Genomic DNA, 21,877 nt, shown 5'->3' with positions numbered 1-21,877 from the left:
AGATGATTTACAGTTATATGTAATATGTCATGTTTCATGTTTTTGTTATGTTTCATACAATGATGCAGGTCTACTGCAGTGAATAGGCTAAATACAACTTTGATCATTTTTATAGCCTACTACTGTATAGTTAACTTTGACCTTGGTGCCCATGTGGCCTTTGTGCCCCCCACCAAATATGCCCAACTGAAGGCCAAGTGGCCTTGCCCCCAGAATGGTGAAATTCCAAGCCTGGCCACTGGCATGTTATATTTGGTGCTTGGTTAGATGTAGAAATTATAAGTAAAGGTAGAAAGTGATCCAATGGTATACACATTGTAAGAAATCCATGGATGTAACTTAGCTAACCTCACTTCGCTAGTAACATTAGCAGCTGCTGTAAGGCACATTCCGGAGTAAGCTACGTACTACATACAGCAAAATAATTTGTTTTTCGTAGGATTACGGTACATTCAATGAGCTAGGGAAAAGTGGGTTAAACATTTTTCCACCACGAAAGTCCAGAACGACACCTGGACCATTATTTCTTACTTTTGCTAACCGTTTCCCAGTTGTACACTACCTACCAGTAAGAAACCTGCATCATTATCATCACATCATTATTCCCAAACCCCCATAAAGACAAATGTGCTATGTCATGATGTAATACCATATAATACCATTATGATAATACATGAAATAGCAGGTACCAACAACAAGGCACATTTCTCTAAATAAGTTAAGATAACATCTCATATCAAATGAATTCAACAACGCTGCAGTTATTGTCCCCTGGGGATTACATTTCAAGTACCTGTCTATCTTTATGTCTGTCTATTATTGTTGTGCAATGACAATGACAACTGCTAACGTTTTATAATGGTATTATATGGTATTACATCATGGCATAGCACATTTGTCTTTATTTAATACTTAATACTTTTCTGAGACCTGATTTTCTGAGACCTGACTCCACTTTTTCTGACAGCGTTTTTTCTGAGACCTGACTCCACTTTTTCTGACAGCGTTTTTTCTGAGACCTGACTCCTTAGAGATGTTTTTCTGAGGCAGTTTGGTTTGAAGCAGTTTTATCTGAGGATGACAGAGGTTTTTCTTACGCTGAGGCAGTTTTGTCTGAAGATGACAGAAGTTTTTCTGAAGCTGAGGCAGTTTTGTCTGAAAATGACAGATGTTTTTCTGAGTCTGACACCTGAGTCTGGTTTTTCTGACGCTGAGGCAGTTTTGTCTGAAGATGACAGAGGTTTTTCTGACGCTGATGCAGTTTTGTCTGAAGATGACAGAGGTTTTTCTGACGCTGAGGCAGTTTTGTCTGAAGATGACCGATGTTTTTCTGAGTCTGACACCTGAGTCTGAGGATGTCCTAAAATGAACACCGTACTCGAGAGTCAATACTCACTACAACTTGCACAACACGTACAAGTAACTACCTGTAACTACCTGAGATGCTTACACACAAGCACATCACCACATGTAAACAACCTCCAGTGAACATGGCCTAGAGAGAGTGCAGGACTTGGTTCTCAGACCTAAGAGTCCTGCTGACTACCCAACTCCTGAGGTGCCAACACTGTGGCACATCACAGGGGAGCCTGAGGAGAGAGCGTTCTGAAGGAGCACTGCACTGTCGCACTCAGACAGACACAAACTCACACAGAGTTACAGCTCACACTGGGCGTGCGGCGGGAGAGAGAGAGAGACAGAGAGACAAAGACATAGACAGAGAGAGAGAGAGAGAGATATTCTATAGCTAATTCTGGTACATAACGTTGAAAACAGATAAATGTGTTTATTTGAAGCACACATACAAATACTGTAGGTCAATTTCAAGTGCGCACTTACGTGACTAGCCTACTTCAAGTATTAGCCTATGCACAATAGATTTCTCTTCTTTAGCCTACATAATGCATAGGCTACACTTTGTAAACAAAAAGCAGCTGTGACAGGCAGCGGCCGCATATATTCTGCGTCATATCTCGCATCTTGTGAACTCTACAAGCCCCCACCCCTCACTCGACAACCACACGGAGATTCTGTAATGTGCGTGTATGTCGTTCACACATACGTCCGTATAAGGTCAGTATAAGGTCTGCAGGTTAGCATCATATCTGAATCATCCGAAGGGTAGGACCTCCGTTTGACAAACCTCCTCATATACTCCGGAGGTTATATCTGAAAGCGCTTAGAGAGAACATCTGCTAGGTGCATCATCACAATTTGTCAAGTCTGAAATCATATGGGGGCTTCAGAGGATGCAGATGTGGCCCAGAAATAAATTGGACCTGGAGATACTGTAACTTGGAGACGATGCAGACACCGCCACAGTGGTTCCCCTGACTGAGTTTGCGAAGCGTGACACTAACAACTAAAAAGGTCAGACAATCCTAGAGAGAGCGAATAAAAGCACAAGATGAATGTCTTCACCGTACAGCAGATCAGCGTGGGATTTGAATCTCAGTCATACTCTGCTACCAAAAATGAATAAATGAGGCCTGAATAAATGTACATTACTTAAATGAAAGATTTATGAGAGAGAAAGAGACCAACAGCTGTAGATGTCAATTCAAAGGGTATCGCTGTCATCATATTTAATTTAATGGTGGAAAATAATTTAGAAAAATACTCCATCAATAAGTAAATAAGTTATTATAGTGAAATTAGGAAAGGTCTCATTAGGACGATAAGGAGAAGTACATGTGACAGGTTTTAAATGCTGCAGAGTGGAGGGGGACTCACCTGAGCAGCGGCAAAGTTCTCAGCGTCCTCCTTCCTACTGGTGGCAGGGAAGAAGACGATGTTGTCTATGGTCTGAATGAGCTCCAACTGGACCACACATTTGATGAGGAGGGCAGCGAACAACCTCTGCTCCAGGATCTCTGCGCACACACACACACACACACACACACACACACACGAACACACACACACACACACACACACAATGACGACAAGGTATGGAAACGATCCATTGTGTTGTTCTACATCATTTACCAAATGTTACTTGCTCAACACCAGTTTTCTCCAAGGGCAAACACCACATATTTACTCTGCTTCCATTAACAAACCAAACAAATCCCACTGATGCAAAAAATGGCATGTTGGAAAAAGTGATAAACAGCCTAAACACACATCTAATTTAAGAATTAGCAAAAATGTAACTTTGTGTTTTCTAATTAAGTTATAATAAGGTTTAGTCATTTGTATACTATTGTATTTACAAAGGCGTATTAGTAGTACTGTAGCATGACTTTCCATGTGGCACAGAACTTACTTGTAGGGGTCCTTGCTCTGGGGCCGTCCTCATTCATGCCCGAGACTGTGCTGAACTGAGACTGTCTCCGGTTGTCCATAGGGACCTTCTCCATGCTGTTGATGGACTGCTGATCTTCTGTGCGTGCCTGGATGTCTATTGACTTCTGGGAAATTGAGTCCTGAATGGAGTATTGAATTAAACAATACTTTGAGTAATGCACAGAAATGACTACTGAAATGACTGTCCAATAATTGCAGAAATCAAGGCTACATCAGGACTGAGTACTGATGAGCTCATTTTTCATTATATATTATACCATTAAGGCTTAGGCTTATTAAGGCTTAACTCATACAGTATGCAATGCACCATTCTCTGTAAGTTGTTAAGAAGTACCCAAGCCAGAATGTATAAAACCTAGACATTTTATAAAACTATTTGATGTTTGTTGACATACCAGCTGCTTGTCTGAGTCCATATGTGTGATATCACCTTCCGGCCTCCATGTTAAGAGCCTAAGCATTTGACAGAACACCAAAAAAGCTGATTAAGATTCTGGTCACAAGACCGTAAGTCATGAAGACAAGCATTTGTGGCAGGATGTCCTTGCGAGCAGTGGACTTCACAGACACATCTGCTTTTATGGGTTCAGTTAAGCCCCGATGTTAAGTGTCTGTCAGCCGAGCTACACCAGATGTACAATTGAAGCGCTACATTTGCGGAGTGTAAAAATAGTTTTAGAAGACTGGTCTAATTACAGTGCATGAAAATGCACTGTACTGTTCTTCCAAGGCTTCTTCTTCTTCTTCTCATTTTTCTTCTTCTAACGCAGTTAATACAGCTTCAACCGTTTAACGTAGAAACTTCATTCAAACTATGTTACGTAGGTCTTACTTATGACATCTGGGCTTTGTATTTTTCATCTTTGTAACTTTTATACTTTTTAAACTATTTATTAAAAACTACTCAAAATTTCCCCATAGACTTAACATTAGGCTGATGACATCACAATGGGCTAATTAACTTGATTTGCACCTGTATCAACTTCCAGCTGCTCACCTAGGCCTCATCAAAAAGCCAGTTAAACTGATTGCACCTGTATGAACTGCTTTCTGTTGAACTAGGCCAACTCTCTCTGTGTCTCTCCATTCTACAAGGATATAAGGCACATTCCATCCAACTTTCTATCCATTCATCCTCTTCAAACCATTCACTCATCCACCCATTAAACTATCCATCAACATCCATTAAACAATCTGCCTATCTACATCAATTCAACTTTCTGTCTATCAACATCCATTACACTATCTACATTTAACTTTTAAACTATATACTCTGTCTCAGGCTTTAAGCATTCAAACTGGCTCTGTTAAGACTATATATCCTGTTCAACTGTTTCTTCTGCCCACAACTGTTTGTCATTCCAACTATATTAAACCTCATCTACCTAGCAAATAATTTAACCTTTTAAACTATCCACCTATTTAACTGTTCAGTCATTCCAACTACATGTATATTAAACCTTGTCTACCTAGCAAATAATTTAACCTTTTAAACTATCCACCTATTTAACTGTTCAGTCATCCCAACTATATTAAACCTCATCTACCTAGTTCAGTCATTCCAACTATATTAAACCTCATCATGTTGGTTGCCAATTAGCACATCGTTTGCTTTAACAATATATTTCACACCATATGTTTTGCATTTTCATGCACTGGTAATTTCCTCGAAATTACATTTTCTAGTTTTTTTATAATATACGTGCCACCATCACGTCTGGTGTAGCCAGTTCCAATGATTATAGTGTAAGCTAGTCGTTGCAGCACACACTCAGTGAACAGAATACTTTAATTACGTGCCTGGTGTAGCTTCCTGTGAGATTGTTACATAGCAAGAAAGAGCTATCGAAATTGCACTCAGTGCATACAGCCCTTGAACCCTTGACTTGAGTGTCTTGATGAATCTGTAAGCCCTGTCAGTGGACTCATCTCTTACGCGTGAGGGATGGTGGTCTTGAAGATGTCCAGCATGCAGTTGCAGGTCTTGTCCCAGGTCTCTGGACTGAACTTCTCCCCGTTCAGAATGACCACGTTCTCCAGACAGTTGGTGCCCGATCTGGCCAGCTGCTCATTATCTGCAACAGAAACCGAACAGATGTAAGCCCAGTGAGATGGGGTCGGTAACCATGGTTACCACATGAGCATAAGAAAGGACCCATTGATTATGGGTTTGATAACCATGAAGCAATTCCATGTATTGCTGTCAGTGCCAGAAACTCATAAGGACCTAGATGTGTGTTTGCCCACTATTCTACTGAAGCATATTATATATTTACCCATGACCACTCACCTTGCTGGACACACCAATAAAGCTGGGCGAGGATATCATCCAGCAGGACGTCACTGAGGGACTCAAAGTACTGTGTGAACACGTCGGAAATGGCATAAAGTGCATGGTTGCAGGTTGTGGTCATCCATTCTGCTTTCTGCGAGCACAGAAAAAAAAAAAAAAAAAAAGACACATTTCAGAATGAGAAAATGCTTTACTTCAAATTTGAAATAAATTTCAACAGACTATTGCATTATGACAACATTTCAAATATTGTACAATTGTAAATATTTCAACAATTCAAATATTTGTATTTTCTTTAAATATTTCACGATCTTTTCTGTTCTGTTTCGACTTTTAAAAATGGCTGTATCTCTAGCATTGCACACAGCTCCCCAGTACTCCTCCTGGCACGGCCCTGCCTACTTATTTATGAGTTTAATATTGCACCATAACAGCGTTATAATCTAACTGTGTGCAGTGCTGACTTCAAGTCTCAAATTACTGACCTCTGTCTGCTGCTCAGGCAGCTTCATGTTGTCGAAGATTCTGAAGACGATCCGGAACAGGTCCTGCCACCAGTGCTTCTCGAAGGTGTGTCCGTAGGTCTTCATGATCTCAAACATCACCGTCAGGCCCCTGCACAGAAAAGGCAAAGAGGTTTAGCACAGCTCTATGGAAACCTCTGTGTGTGTGTGTGTGTGTGTGTGTGTGCCCCCTCCCTTCACTGGCCAAATGTTTTTGCTCATCTGATTTTATGGGTTTATTTAAGACCCAAATGCTCAGCCATAAAGAGGAGACTGCACAGAGTTCCTGTTTAAAGAGCTGATCGAATACAGGTGTCAGAGGACAAGAGGAGACAAACCAGGCTAGTGGGATGTAGAGGGATGATTTAGGTGTAGAGCTCTTTTTTAGAGAGACAGTCACATATTTTAGGATATTAGAAACCAATAGGGACATTGATGATTGATGATTAACAACTGTTTAGGTATAAGAACTCAAGCGCTCAGTATTACATACACTGTACAGTACATGGTACACAGAGCCATTGGGATCTCCACCATAATAGTAGGACATTATTAAGAACAGTGTAATATATAAGAACAGTGTTCTTTGAATGTCCATTCTGAAGGAGTGCTGGTTACTGCCCAGCAGAGTTTCAGAGTGGTTGCCCATCGACATAAGGATCTCTCTGGTGGAGTGCCTAGGGTCAGTAATGTGCCGTGTCCATTTTACTCCCCCCTGTGTCTATCAAAATAGCCCTTTAACACACCGCTCTGAAATAGATGTAGGCGAATGGGACTGTAATCACAACTCATTCGTAGTGGTCTACTTTGAGTATACCTGTAATCAAAATCATGCTACAACCCTAACATTAGAGTGTAGAATTTATGTAATGGGGTAAATTGCAGTGTGTGAGTGTGAGCACTCAAACACAGAGGTGTGTGTGTGTGTGTGTGTGTGTGTGTGTGTGTGTGCGTGTGTGTGTGTGTGTGTGTGTGTGTGTGTGTGTGTGTGTGTGTGTGTGTGTAAGGACAAGACCAAAGATCTTCTGAAGCCCTGTAACATAAACCTGAACCACCTGAAATCTCTAGCACTCAGCCTGGCAAGCCACCTGTGTCATGGCCACCGAACAAATAGACAACCCCTTTTTCTTTACAGGGCGAGTAAAAGAAAGACATGTCCAACAACATCAGTAGGCAGCTGGTATCACCCCAATATCAGGGCACCCTTCCCCCAGCTGTGTGCAATCGCATCAGCCTCCACAGCCACATAAACCCCCACCCTACCCACTCTCTGGAGCAAGTCATGGACACGATGGCCAGCTAAGTGTGTGTGTGTGTGTGTGTGTGTGTGTGTATGCGCGTCCTCTTTCTGGTTACCTTGTCCTGACGTCCAGCTTGCACCTGTTGATGATGCAGGAGAGCTCAAAGAGGATGGGGAACCAGCCCCGCACCCACACACGGTCCTCAGGGGCCACGCTCATGTCATCACTGGTGTAGTCTTTGAACGACTGGGAGAGACAGAGAGGCGTCTGAGGTTGAGCACTAACCATGACCAAACCATTCACTAACCTTTTCACACACAAACACATCACAGAGACAAAGACAGAGGGGAGAGATTGGAAGGAGGGATAGAGGTGGATAAAAGCAGAGGTAAGAAACACAGAAAGGAAGGAGGGTGGGAAGCAGGAAGTAAGGTAGATAGAGAGAGAGAGAGAGAGAGAGGCGATTCTCAAAACTGCTGCAGTGGGGGGAATAAATAAGTAAATAAATATGAAGAAACCCACACTAAGCCCTATTTACACATCACTGGAGGTTTCCACTCAATCTAGCCAGCCAGCCTACGCATACACTCTCTCTCACACACGGACATGCACACACACACACACACACACACACACACACACACACACACACACGACAGCCCCCTCTCACAGCAGCAGCAGCCGTCTTCTGTGGCTAAAATCACTAACCCCACCCAGACCCATGCAGCAGGACTGTCGGCTAAAGCACGCATAAGGGCACCAAATGTTCCGGCTAGCTGCTGAAGCAGCCCAATCCACCACAGCACAGCACAGCACAGTACAGAGACACAGTTTAACATGCTGCCTGCATGCTGCAGTTGAACATGGTCTTTAGGGTGTCTCCATGCTTTTTACATGACATTTGACAGGCAGGCTATACCAGGCACTTAACTGAAGTGTTCCGTTCGTGGAGCGCATGCTGCAACAATTAGCTTCCGCTATAATCAATGGAACTGGCTACACCAGATCCGGTAGCAGGGCGTACATTAGAAAATACACCAGTCTTCTAAAACTATTTTTACACCCCGCAAACGGAACACTTCAGTTACCTGCCTGGTGTAGCCTGCCTGTTAATGTTTCATCTTTCATGTTTTTTGGGCCAGTAATACTAATGTAATTAATGATCTATATGTTAACTCATTTAGCATGTTTATTAGAAACACAATCCCAGTAGGGAACACAATAGGGTCGGCCACGGAACAGTCTATAGGCTCCATGAGGCTCCACCAACCATTGTCATAGCTTCCCTGTGCCAACAATGAAGCTGCGCTATTCAGTAAAGGGCGTAAGTTGAGTCTCTCCAGCACTGACCTGTGGCCGGTCGGACACATATTTGGCGCAGTGTCGGATGAGGCGGATGGCTTCCATGCTTGTGTCAGGAAAGGAGGCATTGCAGGCAAACTCGGACAGGCACTTGACCGCATCCTGAAAGGAGTCGATGGTGGCCAGGAAGTGCTTCTCAAATACATTCGCTGTGACGGAAAAACAAAACAAAAAACAATAAATAAATAATGAAATCAAATCAGTTACTGGGTTGTTAAGGCAAGCAGATGCTTTGATTCAGAGAAACAGAGTGAAGAAGGTCCCTTTTTACTAGTACTTATGCCCCCAAGGAGGTGTCAAACCCAAGAGAAGCATACTACAAAGAGCATGTGAAATTGTATCACAGTGATCAAGCTAAAGAAAACCATAAAGTACTGGATGGATTGGATGCCTGGGTGTTCTGATAGTGCTCCTAGAACACTTCTACTGGGATAAAAACAAGCTGCACTGCAGGGATGGGATTACACCCATTTAACTGATTCAGCTCGCACTTTTCCACAGACACTTCACATGCAGAGACAGCTTAAATCTTACAAGGTACCAAAATCTAGAGCATGGGCACTCAAATGGTCCACTTATGAAATGTCCATTTACTCAAAGGTCTGGAAGATTTTTTTAAGTAGGCTACAGACCTCCAAAAAGAGCCGCAAATCCACATAAGTCTCAAACTACACAAAACAATGTGGTGTTAATGGGAGAAGTGACCACCAGCCATTCAGAACTGTGTTTCTGTTTGTTATCTCCATACCTTCAGCAGGAGGACCAGACAGAAGCCTACTAGGAAGTGTCTGTAAAATATTGCGTAATGCTCGGCTGTGAATCTCATTGCATTTAATGCTGCCAGCCAGGCCTATTTCTCTGTCCCAAATAACGGGTTATGCTCCGCCCTGAATCTCAATCTTTTCACAATCAACGTTTTTTTTTTCCAGTGTCCAGCTTTGAGCGAGCCATTTTCACACTTTCAGAAGGAAAAATGTCAATCGTTCAGTTTGAATGTCTACGTCTGTGCAACTCGCAAACAATCATGAGACATCCACCCGAGTGCTAGACAGCTAGCGCATGCCGCCAGTAGCCTGACATTGCTGTCAGAGTTGCTGTGATTGAGCCAGCTCTCCACCTTACAGAAGAGGAGGAGTAGAACTAAAACAAAAACAGTGCGGAATCATACAATATTTTTCGGAAAATTTAGTGTAGGTAGGTTGAGTAAATCAGCATAGCGATTAGGTGACGGTCCGTATTTAATGTTGTTTGAGTCCAGATGCGGACTGGAGTCCGCCTATTGAGTACCCCTGATCTAGAGACTATAGTCCACAACATGAGACCATATGGTTATGACATATTATCATATGGTAATTGTGTGGGTCAGGGGAGCTCTGCTACTTACTGACGATGTGTCCAGTGGTCTGGAAGGCCAGCTCCACGATGCTCTCGTCCTGGTCAGACGCCGCCAGATGGAACACTGAGAAGATGTTCTTCCAGCCGGAGCGGATGTTGCCGGCCTGAGAGTTGACCATCTGAGCGATGCAGCGGACCACCATGTCCCTGATGGTGGGAGATCTGAGGGAGGGAGAGAAAGAAAGGGAGAAGAGGGGACGGGGAGAAAGAGAGAGAGAGAGAGAGAGAGAGGTCAGTGCTCACGTCATCTCTTAGATGAGAGGCTCTTTTCTACTAAAGAGCTCATGGGAATGTTTCCTCCCATCTCTCTGTGATGGCTACAAAGACAGACGGAGAGATGAAAGAGAGAGATGAGAAAGAGAGAGATAGAGGTAAGGCACAGCGAGTGATCAAGAGAGAGAGAAAGACAGGTGACTAAGACGGAGTAAATGGCCGAGAGTGAGAAGAGGGAGATACAGTAGCACAGTAGAGAGAGAGGGAGTGAGAGAGAGAGAGAGAGAGAGAGGGAGAGGGGGGACTGAAAGAGAGAGAGGGGGGACAAAAGCAGACTGGAGAGAAAGACAGAGGTGGCGGGCCAAGCAGCCTGAGGAGAAAGCAGAGGTGTGTGTGTGTGTGTGTGTGTGTGCGTTTGGGGGGGGGGGGGGGATTGGGGGGGGGGGAGGAGTTTACAAGCCCAGAGAGCTCTCTCTCTCTCTCTCATATATATAGAGCAACTTTTTGCAATTTCAACAGCATTTCATTGTGTATGTGTGTGTGTTAAAAACTAACTGTAGTGGTTGATAACATATCTGCCTTGTGATGGTGCATCTGGCAGTGACTGAATTTGCTAGAGTGATTTAACTCCTGCTGACTTCACACTTGGGCACACACTTTGTGTTTTTTCCCCTTCATTTTAGCAATGCAGGTGCTCTTTTTTAGACAGCATAAACCCACCACAGAAAATGTAGGATTTCATTTCTACAGTCATCTCGGACTCTACTCCCGAGTTAACCTCAGAGAGAAGATGTGGAAACTTCACTGGACACTGCAGGGCACAAATCCGCACTAGGCAGGTCCTGGGTAGAGCCACTGCCCTCTCTCCCTTCATTATGCCAGCGCTCCTTCAGTGGCCTCTGGGAGCCTCCACTATGGAGAGCCACTTCAGCCGCCACTAATCAAGCAGGCTAGCATCTCACTTCCAATTAGCATTTAATCACACTGACTGAATTTCTCAGTCTGATCACTTTCTTTCTCTCTCTCTCTCTCTTTTTCTCTCTTTCACTCTCTCTCTCTCTAAGGGGCATGTTTTATTCATGTGGCCGTGCTGAGTGTGTAATGAATGTCTGGGTCTCTCTATTGCATTTGTCTTTCACCTGTTCTTCTTCATGATGTGCTCAAACGGCCGCAGGAAGTCCTTCTGGAAGCGGAAGTTGGCCAGCTCCCCCTTCTCCAGGAACTTCATGGACAGCTGCCGCAGAGAGTCCACGGCGAAGATGGCCACGTCCTCGTTAGGATTGCAACCGACCTGAGCAGAGGAACAGAGAGGGAGACACCAGTCATTTTAACACTCACACACAGACAGACACACAGACACACAGACACAGAGACACAGACACAGACACAGACACAGACACAGACACAGACACAGACACACAGACACAGACACATAGACACACACACACACACACACACAGACACACAGACACACAGACACACAGACACACACAGACACACACACACACACTGCTGTGAAACAATCCCTGGATGAATAAAAGATGCGCTGCTCCACTGAGCCTGAGCACATTCAGCACCAAAAGAGTACACGAGCACGTTCGACCTCTTGGCTCTTTTTTCCCACTGATCTATTATTGAGACGGGCGGCTGGATGGACTTGACTGAACCCAGCGAGAAAGGGAGGGACGTTTGTTACCTTGTTGAAATGGTCCCCGATGACCTCCCAGATGCGGGACCACTGCAGGCGGATGCGGCCCATGTTGTAGTAGGAGATCTCCACGATCTTCTGCAGGCTGAACATGCGCGGGTGTGTAGGCGAGGCCAACTCGTCCATGGACACGGCACACAGCCAGCGCACAAAGTCAACTGGGGGCACAAGGAGCCACACACAATTGGCATCACACGGATTCTCGTGACTGCACGTCAGGGTGGGAGTGAGGTGCAGTGAGGTGTTCTATCTATACATTACCATTCACTCACACATTCAGCTATACATTACCATTCACTCACACATTCAGCTATACATTACTATTCACTCACACATTCAGCTATACATTACTATTCACTCACACATTCAGCTATACATTACTATTCACTCACACATTCATCTATACATTACCATTCCGCTATACATTACTATTCACTCACACATTCAGCTATACATTACCATTCACTCACACATTCAGCTATACATTACTATTCACTCACACATTCATCTATACATTACCATTCCGCTATACATTACTATTCACTCACACATTCAGCTATACATTACTATGCACTCATACAATCCACTATCAGTTTGGCATCGTTTTGGCCCAATTACAAGCCTCTATGTAGAATTATGCAATAACAATTATACTGACTCAGATGACCACATGTCTGTGTAATAAAATGGTGCTGAACGGTGCTTATATGTATGTGTACTTTACTTAGTATATGTCTATAGTATGTATTAAGTATATGTGGTTAGTGTATTTTTGTTCAATCTATGCACATGCACACAAACACTTCATCATTCATCCTAGGCCAGTTTCCAATTATTCAATAAAGTAATCATAGTGATAATGTGTCACGTGTAGTGGAATAATAATGTATTTTACATAGAGTGTGCCATAATGCACAGTGGCGTAGTGTACAAACTGTACATTACTTACCAATTGCATTGCCATCCAGTCTGGTGGAGCCTGTAAATATCCTACAACAAGACCCCCCCAAAAAATGTGTCAGTGTTGATTATCCACAAACAGCCAAAGATGTAGCAGCAGAAGAAATCAGTGATGTGTGATGGACCGTGTCCAGTACATCAGTCCACTGTCTCCTTACCTGTCCACAGCCACCACCACACTCTGTGAGCTGGTCTCGCCGATGGACTCCTGGATGCTGGCGATCTGCTTACGATCCACAGTCCCCCCCACTGTGAACCAAATGACAAGTGAGGCGGATGAGAGCGGAGTCATTACGTTGCCGCGGTATCAGAAATCTGCCCCCACCCTCAAGGCCTCTGTGAGGGAGATGCAGAGCGACAGCTTCAAAGAAGTGGAGGAAAGTTCACCCGCTCTGAACTCCCCCTTTGATAAAGTGCTAAAAAGATCTAACTCTATTCCACAGTTTGACATGGCCGCCATACCCATCAGCAAATTCAAATTGCTGATAACCTATAATACCTACAGGTCAACCATTATGGATACTTGTGTAATAGAGCATGATGCAGTGTACCATACTGTATGTGTCTCCAGTATGTATATGTGCATACAGGTTTGCTTTTATGTGTGTGTATGTGCAACTGTATGTGTCTATGCACCTGACACTGACTCAGGCCTGAGTGTTTGCTAGAGCTCAGTTTCATATTGGTACTCATTGGAGCTTTGTGCCTTAGTGCTGGTGTGGTGTGTGTGTGCTGGTGTGGTGTGTGTGTGTGTGTGTGTGTGTGTGTGTGTGTTGTATGGTGTGTGTGTGTCTGTGTGTCCAACACTAGCTCCAGGTGCTTGTCGGAGCTCTGATCCTTAGTGCTGGTGTGGGAGTGTGTTTGTGTTTGTGTTTGTGTGTCTGTGTGTGTGTTTGTGTGTGTATGTGCGTGTGTGCTCAACACTAACCCAGCCCCAGGTACTCGTCGGAGTTCTGCTCCTTGGTGCTGGTGATGAAGCCGTCTTTGCTGCGCACCGTCCCTGAGATGTAGCGGGCCTTCACCCCAGTACCGATGAGCTGTGCCAGCTCCAGCTGACTGATGCACTTCAGGATCTATAGGACACCCAGGCAGAGAGACACACTTTACACTCAACTCAAAACACAGAGATTCACACTTTACATTGAACTCAGACCAGGAACACACACACACACACACACACACACACACACAGACACAGACACACATACGGTTCTAGTGGCTAATAAGTGCACTATTAGCTATTGGCAACAGCACTGCTATCTCTGTGCTAAAGATCACATTAATGATACAAAGCATCCCTGAATATCAAGTCAAAACCCTCCCATGTCTCTGCATATCAAAGGTGCATCCAAATCCAGTATAGAGTTTCCACTTGTTACAGTGTCTAAATGGCATCAGTTCACTGAAACCAATGACCAACAAAAGACCATAGCAGAAAGCTTGTTTAAATTCATATTCCTGGGCGGGTTTGGCTGAGTTAGCTGACCTCAAGCCATGAGTTGCCCAGGTAGTTTCCGTCTGTGTGGGCGACGGTGATGAGGGTCTTGATGGTGTCGATGTTCTTCTGCTTCATCTCAGTGATGCCCGAGCTGGCGGTCAGCAGGGTGAAGCGAGCAAGAGCCTGGACATACGCATCCCGCTCCAGCTACAGCAGGGGAAGGAGAGGGCAGGACAGGGGGACGTACCAGCAGAGTTACATGGAGGTGTCCATTTATTATGTATACATTACACATTACTCGCACACCCGCACACACTCACACACACTCGCAATGTGGGACATTTCTCCACACTGGCTTAAGTCGACACATGTTTTGTAGAAAAACTGCGAGTAGGCATTAATCATGACAGTAATGAATAATTATATAATTACATTTAGCTTTTCTAGAGAGGGTTTGGACAAAGACAGATTCAAAAAACAGTGCTAACCCACAGTTCATTTTTCATGCATTTTAAATGATGTTTTTCAATTATCACCTAGTGGGAGTTCTCAGAGGAGTCTTCGATCTTTGCAATTTATCACTGGCAAAGCCAATCTCAAAAGAAGCCATCTCCTCATCACATCGCCCACAGCTCTTAATGCTCTAACAGCCTCTCATCCTTGTCTATACCCTTCTTTGCACTCTTTGCTCCTGACGATGTGTGTGTGTGTGTGTGTGTGTGTGTATGTGTGAGAGAGAGAGAGAGAGAGAGAGAGAGAGAGAGAGAGAGAGAGAGAGAGAGAGAGAGAGAGAGAGAGAGAGAGAGAGAGAGAGAGAGAGAGAGAGAGAGAGAGAGAGAGAGAGAGAGAGAGAGAGAGATGCACATACCACCATAAGGCTTTCTAGCCCCTTACCCAGAAGTGTGACCCCTTATTCCAAATTGCCAACAAAAATGTCTTTGAATGTAGGTGTTTGAATGTATGAGTCTGTGTGTGTCTAAATGTACTTTATCTGTGTGTGTGTGTGTGTGTGTGTGTGTGTGTGTGTGTGTGTGTCAGGACAGTGATGATGACACTGTCATTTTCATGACATGCAATATTTCGGGGACAGTTATTAAGTGAATTAAGGTCCTGTATCCTCGCTGCTCTCTCAGCTAAGTGACAGGCAGTCACATCTCATCACTGACAGAGATGACACAAACCATTAACGAACAAGACCACTTTTGTTGCGGCTCAAAAACAAATTTCCCTTTTATTCGATTTTTTTTTATATGTGGTAAATTAGCCCAAATTATTATTGGCACAAATTCTCCAAGGCCTGGCTTTACAGGAGCTGGTTGTGAGTGAAGATACTGTATCTGTAGGAGCAACAATTCAGTGCAACACTAAAGAATGCACAGACTTTTTTATACCCCTACCAAGCACACTGTGTATGTGCCAAGGAGCCACAACTAGTTACTTTTTTTGGTTTATTTTTGGGGCTTTTGACTTTAATTCAGAGAGGACAGAAATTTGAAATGAGTGGGGAGTAGGAACTCCGTCCCCAAGGGCACCCGCCAAACCCTTTAACAAAAGTGAACCAAAAAAGCTAATAGATGGAGGCTGGGCTGGACCAAGTTACCTGGATGGTGAAGATGCAGGCTATCCTGATGGCGCAGCGGATGCCCTCCAGACAGAGCGAGGCCACCTCGGTGTCATCACAGTCCTGCAGGCCCACGCTGAAGGCCGCCAGGAAGGGCGTCCATGCCAGCTGAAGAGGAGGAGGAAGAGGATGATGAGGAAGATCAGGTGGAGGAGAAGAAGAGAAGGAGGAAGAGGAGACAGGTCAGTTTTGGCAGAGCCATGCTCTCAAGCCTCCACATTCTCCTGAGGTGAGAGTCAGAGGAGGAGTGAGGACATCGCTGAGAAAAACAACAGCACTGTGACAACCAGTGAGCAAATCAATGAGAAAAACTTTAAATGAGCAAATCAGCGGGTGAACAAATCAATATTGAGGAAAACAGCATCGTGGGGATCGGTGAGCAAATCAATAGTGAGAAAAACAGCATTGTGGGGATCTGTGAACAAATCAATAGTGAGGAAAACTTCACAGAAGAAATCAGTGATCAAATCAATAATGATGAAGAGACCAGACCACCACTAAGTGAGCAGACGTAACTAGGGCAACACGGCACAGTCACAACTCAGAAACTGCTTCCTCTGAGAGGAGGGGGCGCCACAGAGCCTGAGGAATCACGATGACTCCCTGAAGACTGTTTTAAGCACAGTATTACAACGTTTGCTGTAAAATTATTGTTATTTGGATGAGACCTTGTGTGGCGGTTTTTGAACTCAGATTTAAAGAGGGGTTTACAACCTTGACCCATAAATATGGTGCTTAGGCCAGCCAGGCACATGTTTTTTAAGTATAAGAATTTGCATGTGTGTGTGTGTGTGCAGACGAATGAATACTTCATGAATGTATGTGTATTCAACCTAAAAAATGAGTTGTGAACCCTACCTTAAACATGGGTCTAAAGTGTTCCAGGTGTGTGTGTGTGTGTGTGTGTGTTTGTATGTACTCTACCTTAAACATGGGTCTAAAGTGTTCCAGGTGTGTGTGTGTGTGTGTGTGTGTGTGTGTGTGTGTGTGTGTGTGTATGTACTCTACCTTGTTGAACATGGGCCTGACATGCTCCAGGTGTGTGTGTGTGTGTGCGTGTGTGTGTGTGTACCCTACCTTAAACATGGGCCTGACGTGCTCCAGGTGTGTGGCGCTAGTGAAGGGGGCCTGGACATGACTGACCGCCTCCATCAGGGCTTTGGCCGTCTTGGCCATCTGCTCCATCTCCACGTTATACAGCAGCCGCCTCTGCTTCTCACTGGCCACACCTGTACAACACACACACACACACACACACACACACACACACACACACACACACACACACACACACACACACACACACACAGCGTGTTAACATCCATACACCATCAGAACATACATCGCTTTCACCACCGTCACACTCTCAAAGATCTGTATGGGAGAATGCTTTATGTATTGTTATGCAGACACCTCTGGGACAGCAAGGCCAGCAGGCTTACCACAACTCTTTCTTACGTTTGCGCAGGCTTACCACAACTCTTTCTTACGTTTGCGCAGGCTTACCACAACTCTTTCTTACGTTTGCGCAGGCTTACCACAACTCTTTCTTACGTTTGCGCAGGCTTACCACAACTCTTTCTTACGTTTGCGCTCCTTCAAGAGAGTTCCACACTCTCTCTTTAACATCTGTATGTTCTAAAGGTTATACTCTATGTGGCTCTCCCTGACCATATCGGAGACAGAATGGACACAATTGCTACTCACAGTACTTTCCAACAACTCCTGCATTCTTTCCAGAAGCAATACCTTATTCTCTCAAAACTCTTTATGATGTAAAATGTGTCATGTGTTGCTCCACAGGAGTCTGCTTCTCACAGACCACACCTGGGACTAGTCATCTAGTCCTTGGATTACAGAAGATGATTATAATCCCATACACTTCACACCTCTGCCATCCTACATCTGCCTTTGAGACTTCCTGCTTAGACCAGAACAGCATTATAATGCTTAGCATGGCATACAGCAGGTGTTTCCTTCTCACAGGTAAAGCAGCATTACGATTACCTTAAAAGCCTCACCGCAGACACGTTAAACCCTCCACGCACCTTTAAGTCCTTACATGTGGTTATGGTTTTATGTGCAACATCGCACATGTCTGCTTGTAAATGGCCACGTCTGGAACAGGTGGAAGAGTAATGCTATGACCAACAGGCTCCACCTCGGCCAACTCACAACTGCCTTTAAAGTTTCTCTACTTCACTCCATAAGGTTTAACATTACTTCATGCTTTAAAATGATATACAGCAGATGTTTACTTCCGAATGGCTAAGCCTAAAATGATAATCTAGATCATGATGAGTTTCCCATCCTGTTCATAAACAGATCCACATCCTGACTCACTTAATATGATGTAAATATTTGTTAGATATTATGGTGATAAAGGGCCAGAGGAATCAGAGAGCCTAATACTCTGGCAGCCTACTTCAAAACCAAACACAATTTTCAACATTTCCTGTTTCTCTCTGGATCCATCTGAACCATGATAACATCACGCCAATCCACCACAAATCACTCCAAACACTTAACGCCAATCACAGATGCTATCCAGGCATCATGTTCGGGCCCACTCATTCACCTCCTACAGGCTGCAGTGCCCTCCATTTCAAACGGCTTCTGCTAATTCAGCCAGGCAAGTCATGCCACTAGAGATGGAATCTATGGACGATGAATCAGACGACTGATTCATAACTCCATCAAACAAGTCATTCAGGGGCTGCACTGGCTGTAAAATAAGCCATGACAATCAGACGCCATATTTAAGAAAATGTCTGTGTTCACAACGAGGTAGAGAGGAAGGGGGAGAGAGGGAAGACACGAGGAGAGAGGAGAAGAGAAAAAAAGAGATGAGAAAAGAAGAGAAGAGAAAAGACAAAGAGAAGCAAAGAGAAGGTGCAGAAAGGAGAGCTGAACGGAGAGTAGAGGAGAGGAAAAGAAGAAAAGAGATGAGAGAAAACAAGATGAGGAGAGAAGGAAGAGGAGGATCAAGAGGAGAGGAAAAGAGTGTGGAGAGGAGAGGACTCACTCTGTTTATTAGATTTGATGGTTAATTCCTTTGTCTCCTTCATAGAAATCTTCTTGCCGGCAATCTCGTCGTAGATGGCTGACAGATACTCCTCTGGGAGGTCTTTACTGTCGTTAATCCCTCTGTTCATCTTGATGTACTGCTCCTTTGTCATTTTATTTTTTACCTTTCAAAAGAAAGATTAATATGATAAAGATGCTCTCCTTTCCAAAACTCCCCCGGCAATCAGCAAATCAGAGTAAAATGGCAAGATATCACTTATAAAATTCGTCATGATCATGCTGATACACACTCTCTGCACCTCTCTGCACCTCTGTCTCATAATGTCTATTGACTGTCCGGTTTGATATGTGAACATAATATCAGCATGCTTTAAGTCCAGATGGGTTTTTTGATGAGCCATTACCTGTGGGCTGTGGAGGTCTGTGGTCAACATGATGATTGAGTAGGCCAGGACGTATGCAGTGTCTGCACTCGCAAACAGGGTTTGTCTGTGGGAAACATTGGTTTGGGGTTGGGGGGGTAACATGATAAATTATATATATGGTACATTTTAATTTTAGAATTGAAAAATATGTTCATTTATTTCCAGAATATGTATCTTTAATTTCAAATTTTTAAACTGAATTTGGTAGACAGAGAGAGCACATGAGAGAGAGAGAGAGAGAGAGAGAGAGAGAGAGAGAGAGAGAGAGAGAGAGAGAGAGAGAGAGAGAGAGAGAGAGAGAGAGATATGAATGTTACACTGAGGTTGAACATTTTCCTCCCACATCAATACGGCACAGTTCCATCTCCACATGGAGACGGCCCATCAGATGACCTTGCTGGGGAGCGCACTCACCCCTGGTTGCATTCTAAGTATCTAGCAGCGAACTTCTCCATCAGCCGATCAATCTTCTGGGCCTCCCCAGGGAGACGGAAGCCCTCGAGGAACAAACGGAGCGCCGACACAAAGTCCTTGCCCTGGAAGTCCATCTGGTCCACGTAGGCGTACATGACCTCTTTGTTAAAGCGATCGTTGTCCCCTAGAAACTCTCCCACCTGAGTCTGCAGGGAGTCCAGACAAAGAGAGACAGAGTGAGAGATAGGGATGGAGGGATAGAAGGATAGAGGGATGGACAGATACAGAGATAGAGAGATCAATAGATCATAGAACAAGTCATATAAATCAACAGATAAAAAGGCAGATAGACAGAGAGGAACAGATAAAGAGAGAGACAGAGAGAGACAGATAGAGAGAGAGAGACAGAGAGAGACAGATAGAGACAGATAGAGAGAGACAGAGAGAGAGACTGCAGAATTCTACTAGACACACAACTTTCCTTGCTCTGCACATCAGCGGCAGCAGAAGCTGTTCGTGTGTGTCACTATTTAATTAGGAGCCCTTTGGCATACTAATCCAGCCTGCTGTCAGTGAGAGTGGAGTACAATGCTCAGTGCTCAGACAGTCTCCTCCATTTCCCCATAAAATGTGGCGGTAAACACACATTTCTTGTCACTTCAGCCGACTGTCAGATTAGCCTTGAGGAGTGTGTGTGTGTGTGTATATATATCCACTTTACACATACTCTCTGATTACAACCATAATAAGTCGCCCAGGAGGGCTGACATGAATAAATGCAAGAGCAAATACACACACGCACGACCTTCACAAGAAGTGCCTCCAGCCATGGTCACTCACAAGGAAGGCCAAATAAATCATTAGAGTAGGAGATTGCCCAACTAAAATGTATGGGGTCATTCAGGTACTGCAAGATGATCCTACAATCAGCTACTGTTCAGTTAGGTACCTGGTACCATAGAACGATAACTAGAACAATAATGGCAAAAGAGTATTGTCCTAGCTATAATGAATGAGGACATCCACACATAAACTATAATGATAACGACATGAAGATCGATATCGTTGGGGATCACTTTCAGAGCGAATTTGAAAATGATAAAAAGATGACAGCCAATCAGAATCCATCAAATTTTAGCCATCACATTCATCAACACAAAAGAGACTTTCTTTATCATTGGTAAGTTTTGATTCTTTTATCGTTAAAGATAGCCATCTTTATAATGACCGTTCCTGGTGTGAGTAAGATCTATCTAAGCTTCAATCAGGTACCATATTTACTAATCCAGTCACATTACAAGCTATTCATGGGTTTCATCAGGCCACAGGTGTATAAAATCAAGCACATATAGTTTATGAATGCAGACTGCATGGTGCTTGATTTTATACACCTGTGGCAAGGGACCTGATGCAACCCATGAACTGATTACCTTTAAGGCCACTAACATGTGTGTGTGTTGGGGGGTTAGAATATATTCACTCTGAATATATCCACTCAGCATTGATTTAACAGACAATTACAAACTGGGAGGGTAATGGTGGCTTACAGAATCAAGCCTGTCCTCTTGGTGTAAAAACTGGGCAAGGTCCTCCGGAGTGGTTCCCAGCATGCCTTGCTCCTGCAGGTACTGGATGCCCCTCTTTGGTTTCTTGTTGAACCTGTGTAGGTGACCAGACATGATGCCATTTCACTGTAGAGGTTATCTGAGCTGCAGACATGGTCATTTTATACACACAAAGAACACTTTTTTTGTGTTAGAGGCCTTACTTGCAAATTATACCTGTCTAGCACACCTGTAGTTCTGCCCAGTAGTCTGATCTGTTCTAAGTATAGTATAAGTATATATACTTTTTTGATCCCGTGGGCCACGGCTGCCCCCTGTTCTGATCTGAACAATACTATAATGCACTATAAAAGAACTGAACTTAACTACTCTGAGCTGAAATTAAACAATATTATTTGCTTTA

General features: G+C 44.0%; 1 protein-coding gene across 6 annotated transcripts in view; it reads right to left on the bottom strand.

Annotated features, from left to right (window-relative positions):
* The window catches only part of arfgef1 (ADP-ribosylation factor guanine nucleotide-exchange factor 1 (brefeldin A-inhibited)), a 65,844-nt gene that overhangs the window by 9,393 nt on the left and 34,574 nt on the right, over window positions 1-21,877 (bottom strand). For all 6 annotated transcript variants that reach the window (XM_042067395.1, XM_042067397.1, XM_042067399.1 and 3 more), the window contains 21 exons: window positions 21,457-21,568; window positions 19,910-20,115; window positions 19,475-19,559; window positions 19,069-19,234; window positions 17,121-17,272; window positions 16,023-16,151; window positions 14,471-14,629; window positions 13,913-14,057; window positions 13,143-13,233; window positions 12,974-13,014; window positions 12,013-12,182; window positions 11,456-11,607; window positions 10,093-10,265; window positions 8,697-8,857; window positions 7,462-7,592; window positions 6,088-6,217; window positions 5,600-5,735; window positions 5,246-5,384; window positions 3,705-3,762; window positions 3,269-3,428; window positions 2,734-2,873 (listed from right to left, as the gene is read on the bottom strand). In XM_042067395.1, coding sequence (XP_041923329.1) covers window positions 2,734-2,873; window positions 3,269-3,428; window positions 3,705-3,762; window positions 5,246-5,384; window positions 5,600-5,735; window positions 6,088-6,217; window positions 7,462-7,592; window positions 8,697-8,857; window positions 10,093-10,265; window positions 11,456-11,607; window positions 12,013-12,182; window positions 12,974-13,014; window positions 13,143-13,233; window positions 13,913-14,057; window positions 14,471-14,629; window positions 16,023-16,151; window positions 17,121-17,272; window positions 19,069-19,234; window positions 19,475-19,559; window positions 19,910-20,115; window positions 21,457-21,568 — 2,836 coding nt within the window. The remainder of the gene's footprint in view (window positions 1-2,733; window positions 2,874-3,268; window positions 3,429-3,704; window positions 3,763-5,245; window positions 5,385-5,599; window positions 5,736-6,087; window positions 6,218-7,461; window positions 7,593-8,696; window positions 8,858-10,092; window positions 10,266-11,455; window positions 11,608-12,012; window positions 12,183-12,973; window positions 13,015-13,142; window positions 13,234-13,912; window positions 14,058-14,470; window positions 14,630-16,022; window positions 16,152-17,120; window positions 17,273-19,068; window positions 19,235-19,474; window positions 19,560-19,909; window positions 20,116-21,456; window positions 21,569-21,877) is intronic.

Source organism: Alosa sapidissima, chromosome 17, assembly GCF_018492685.1.
Source record: "Alosa sapidissima isolate fAloSap1 chromosome 17, fAloSap1.pri, whole genome shotgun sequence".
NCBI classification, from domain to species: Eukaryota; Metazoa; Chordata; class Actinopteri; order Clupeiformes; family Clupeidae; genus Alosa; species Alosa sapidissima.
The sequence above is the reverse complement of the archived record's forward strand: the minus strand, read 5'-3'. Positions and strand labels throughout refer to the sequence as shown.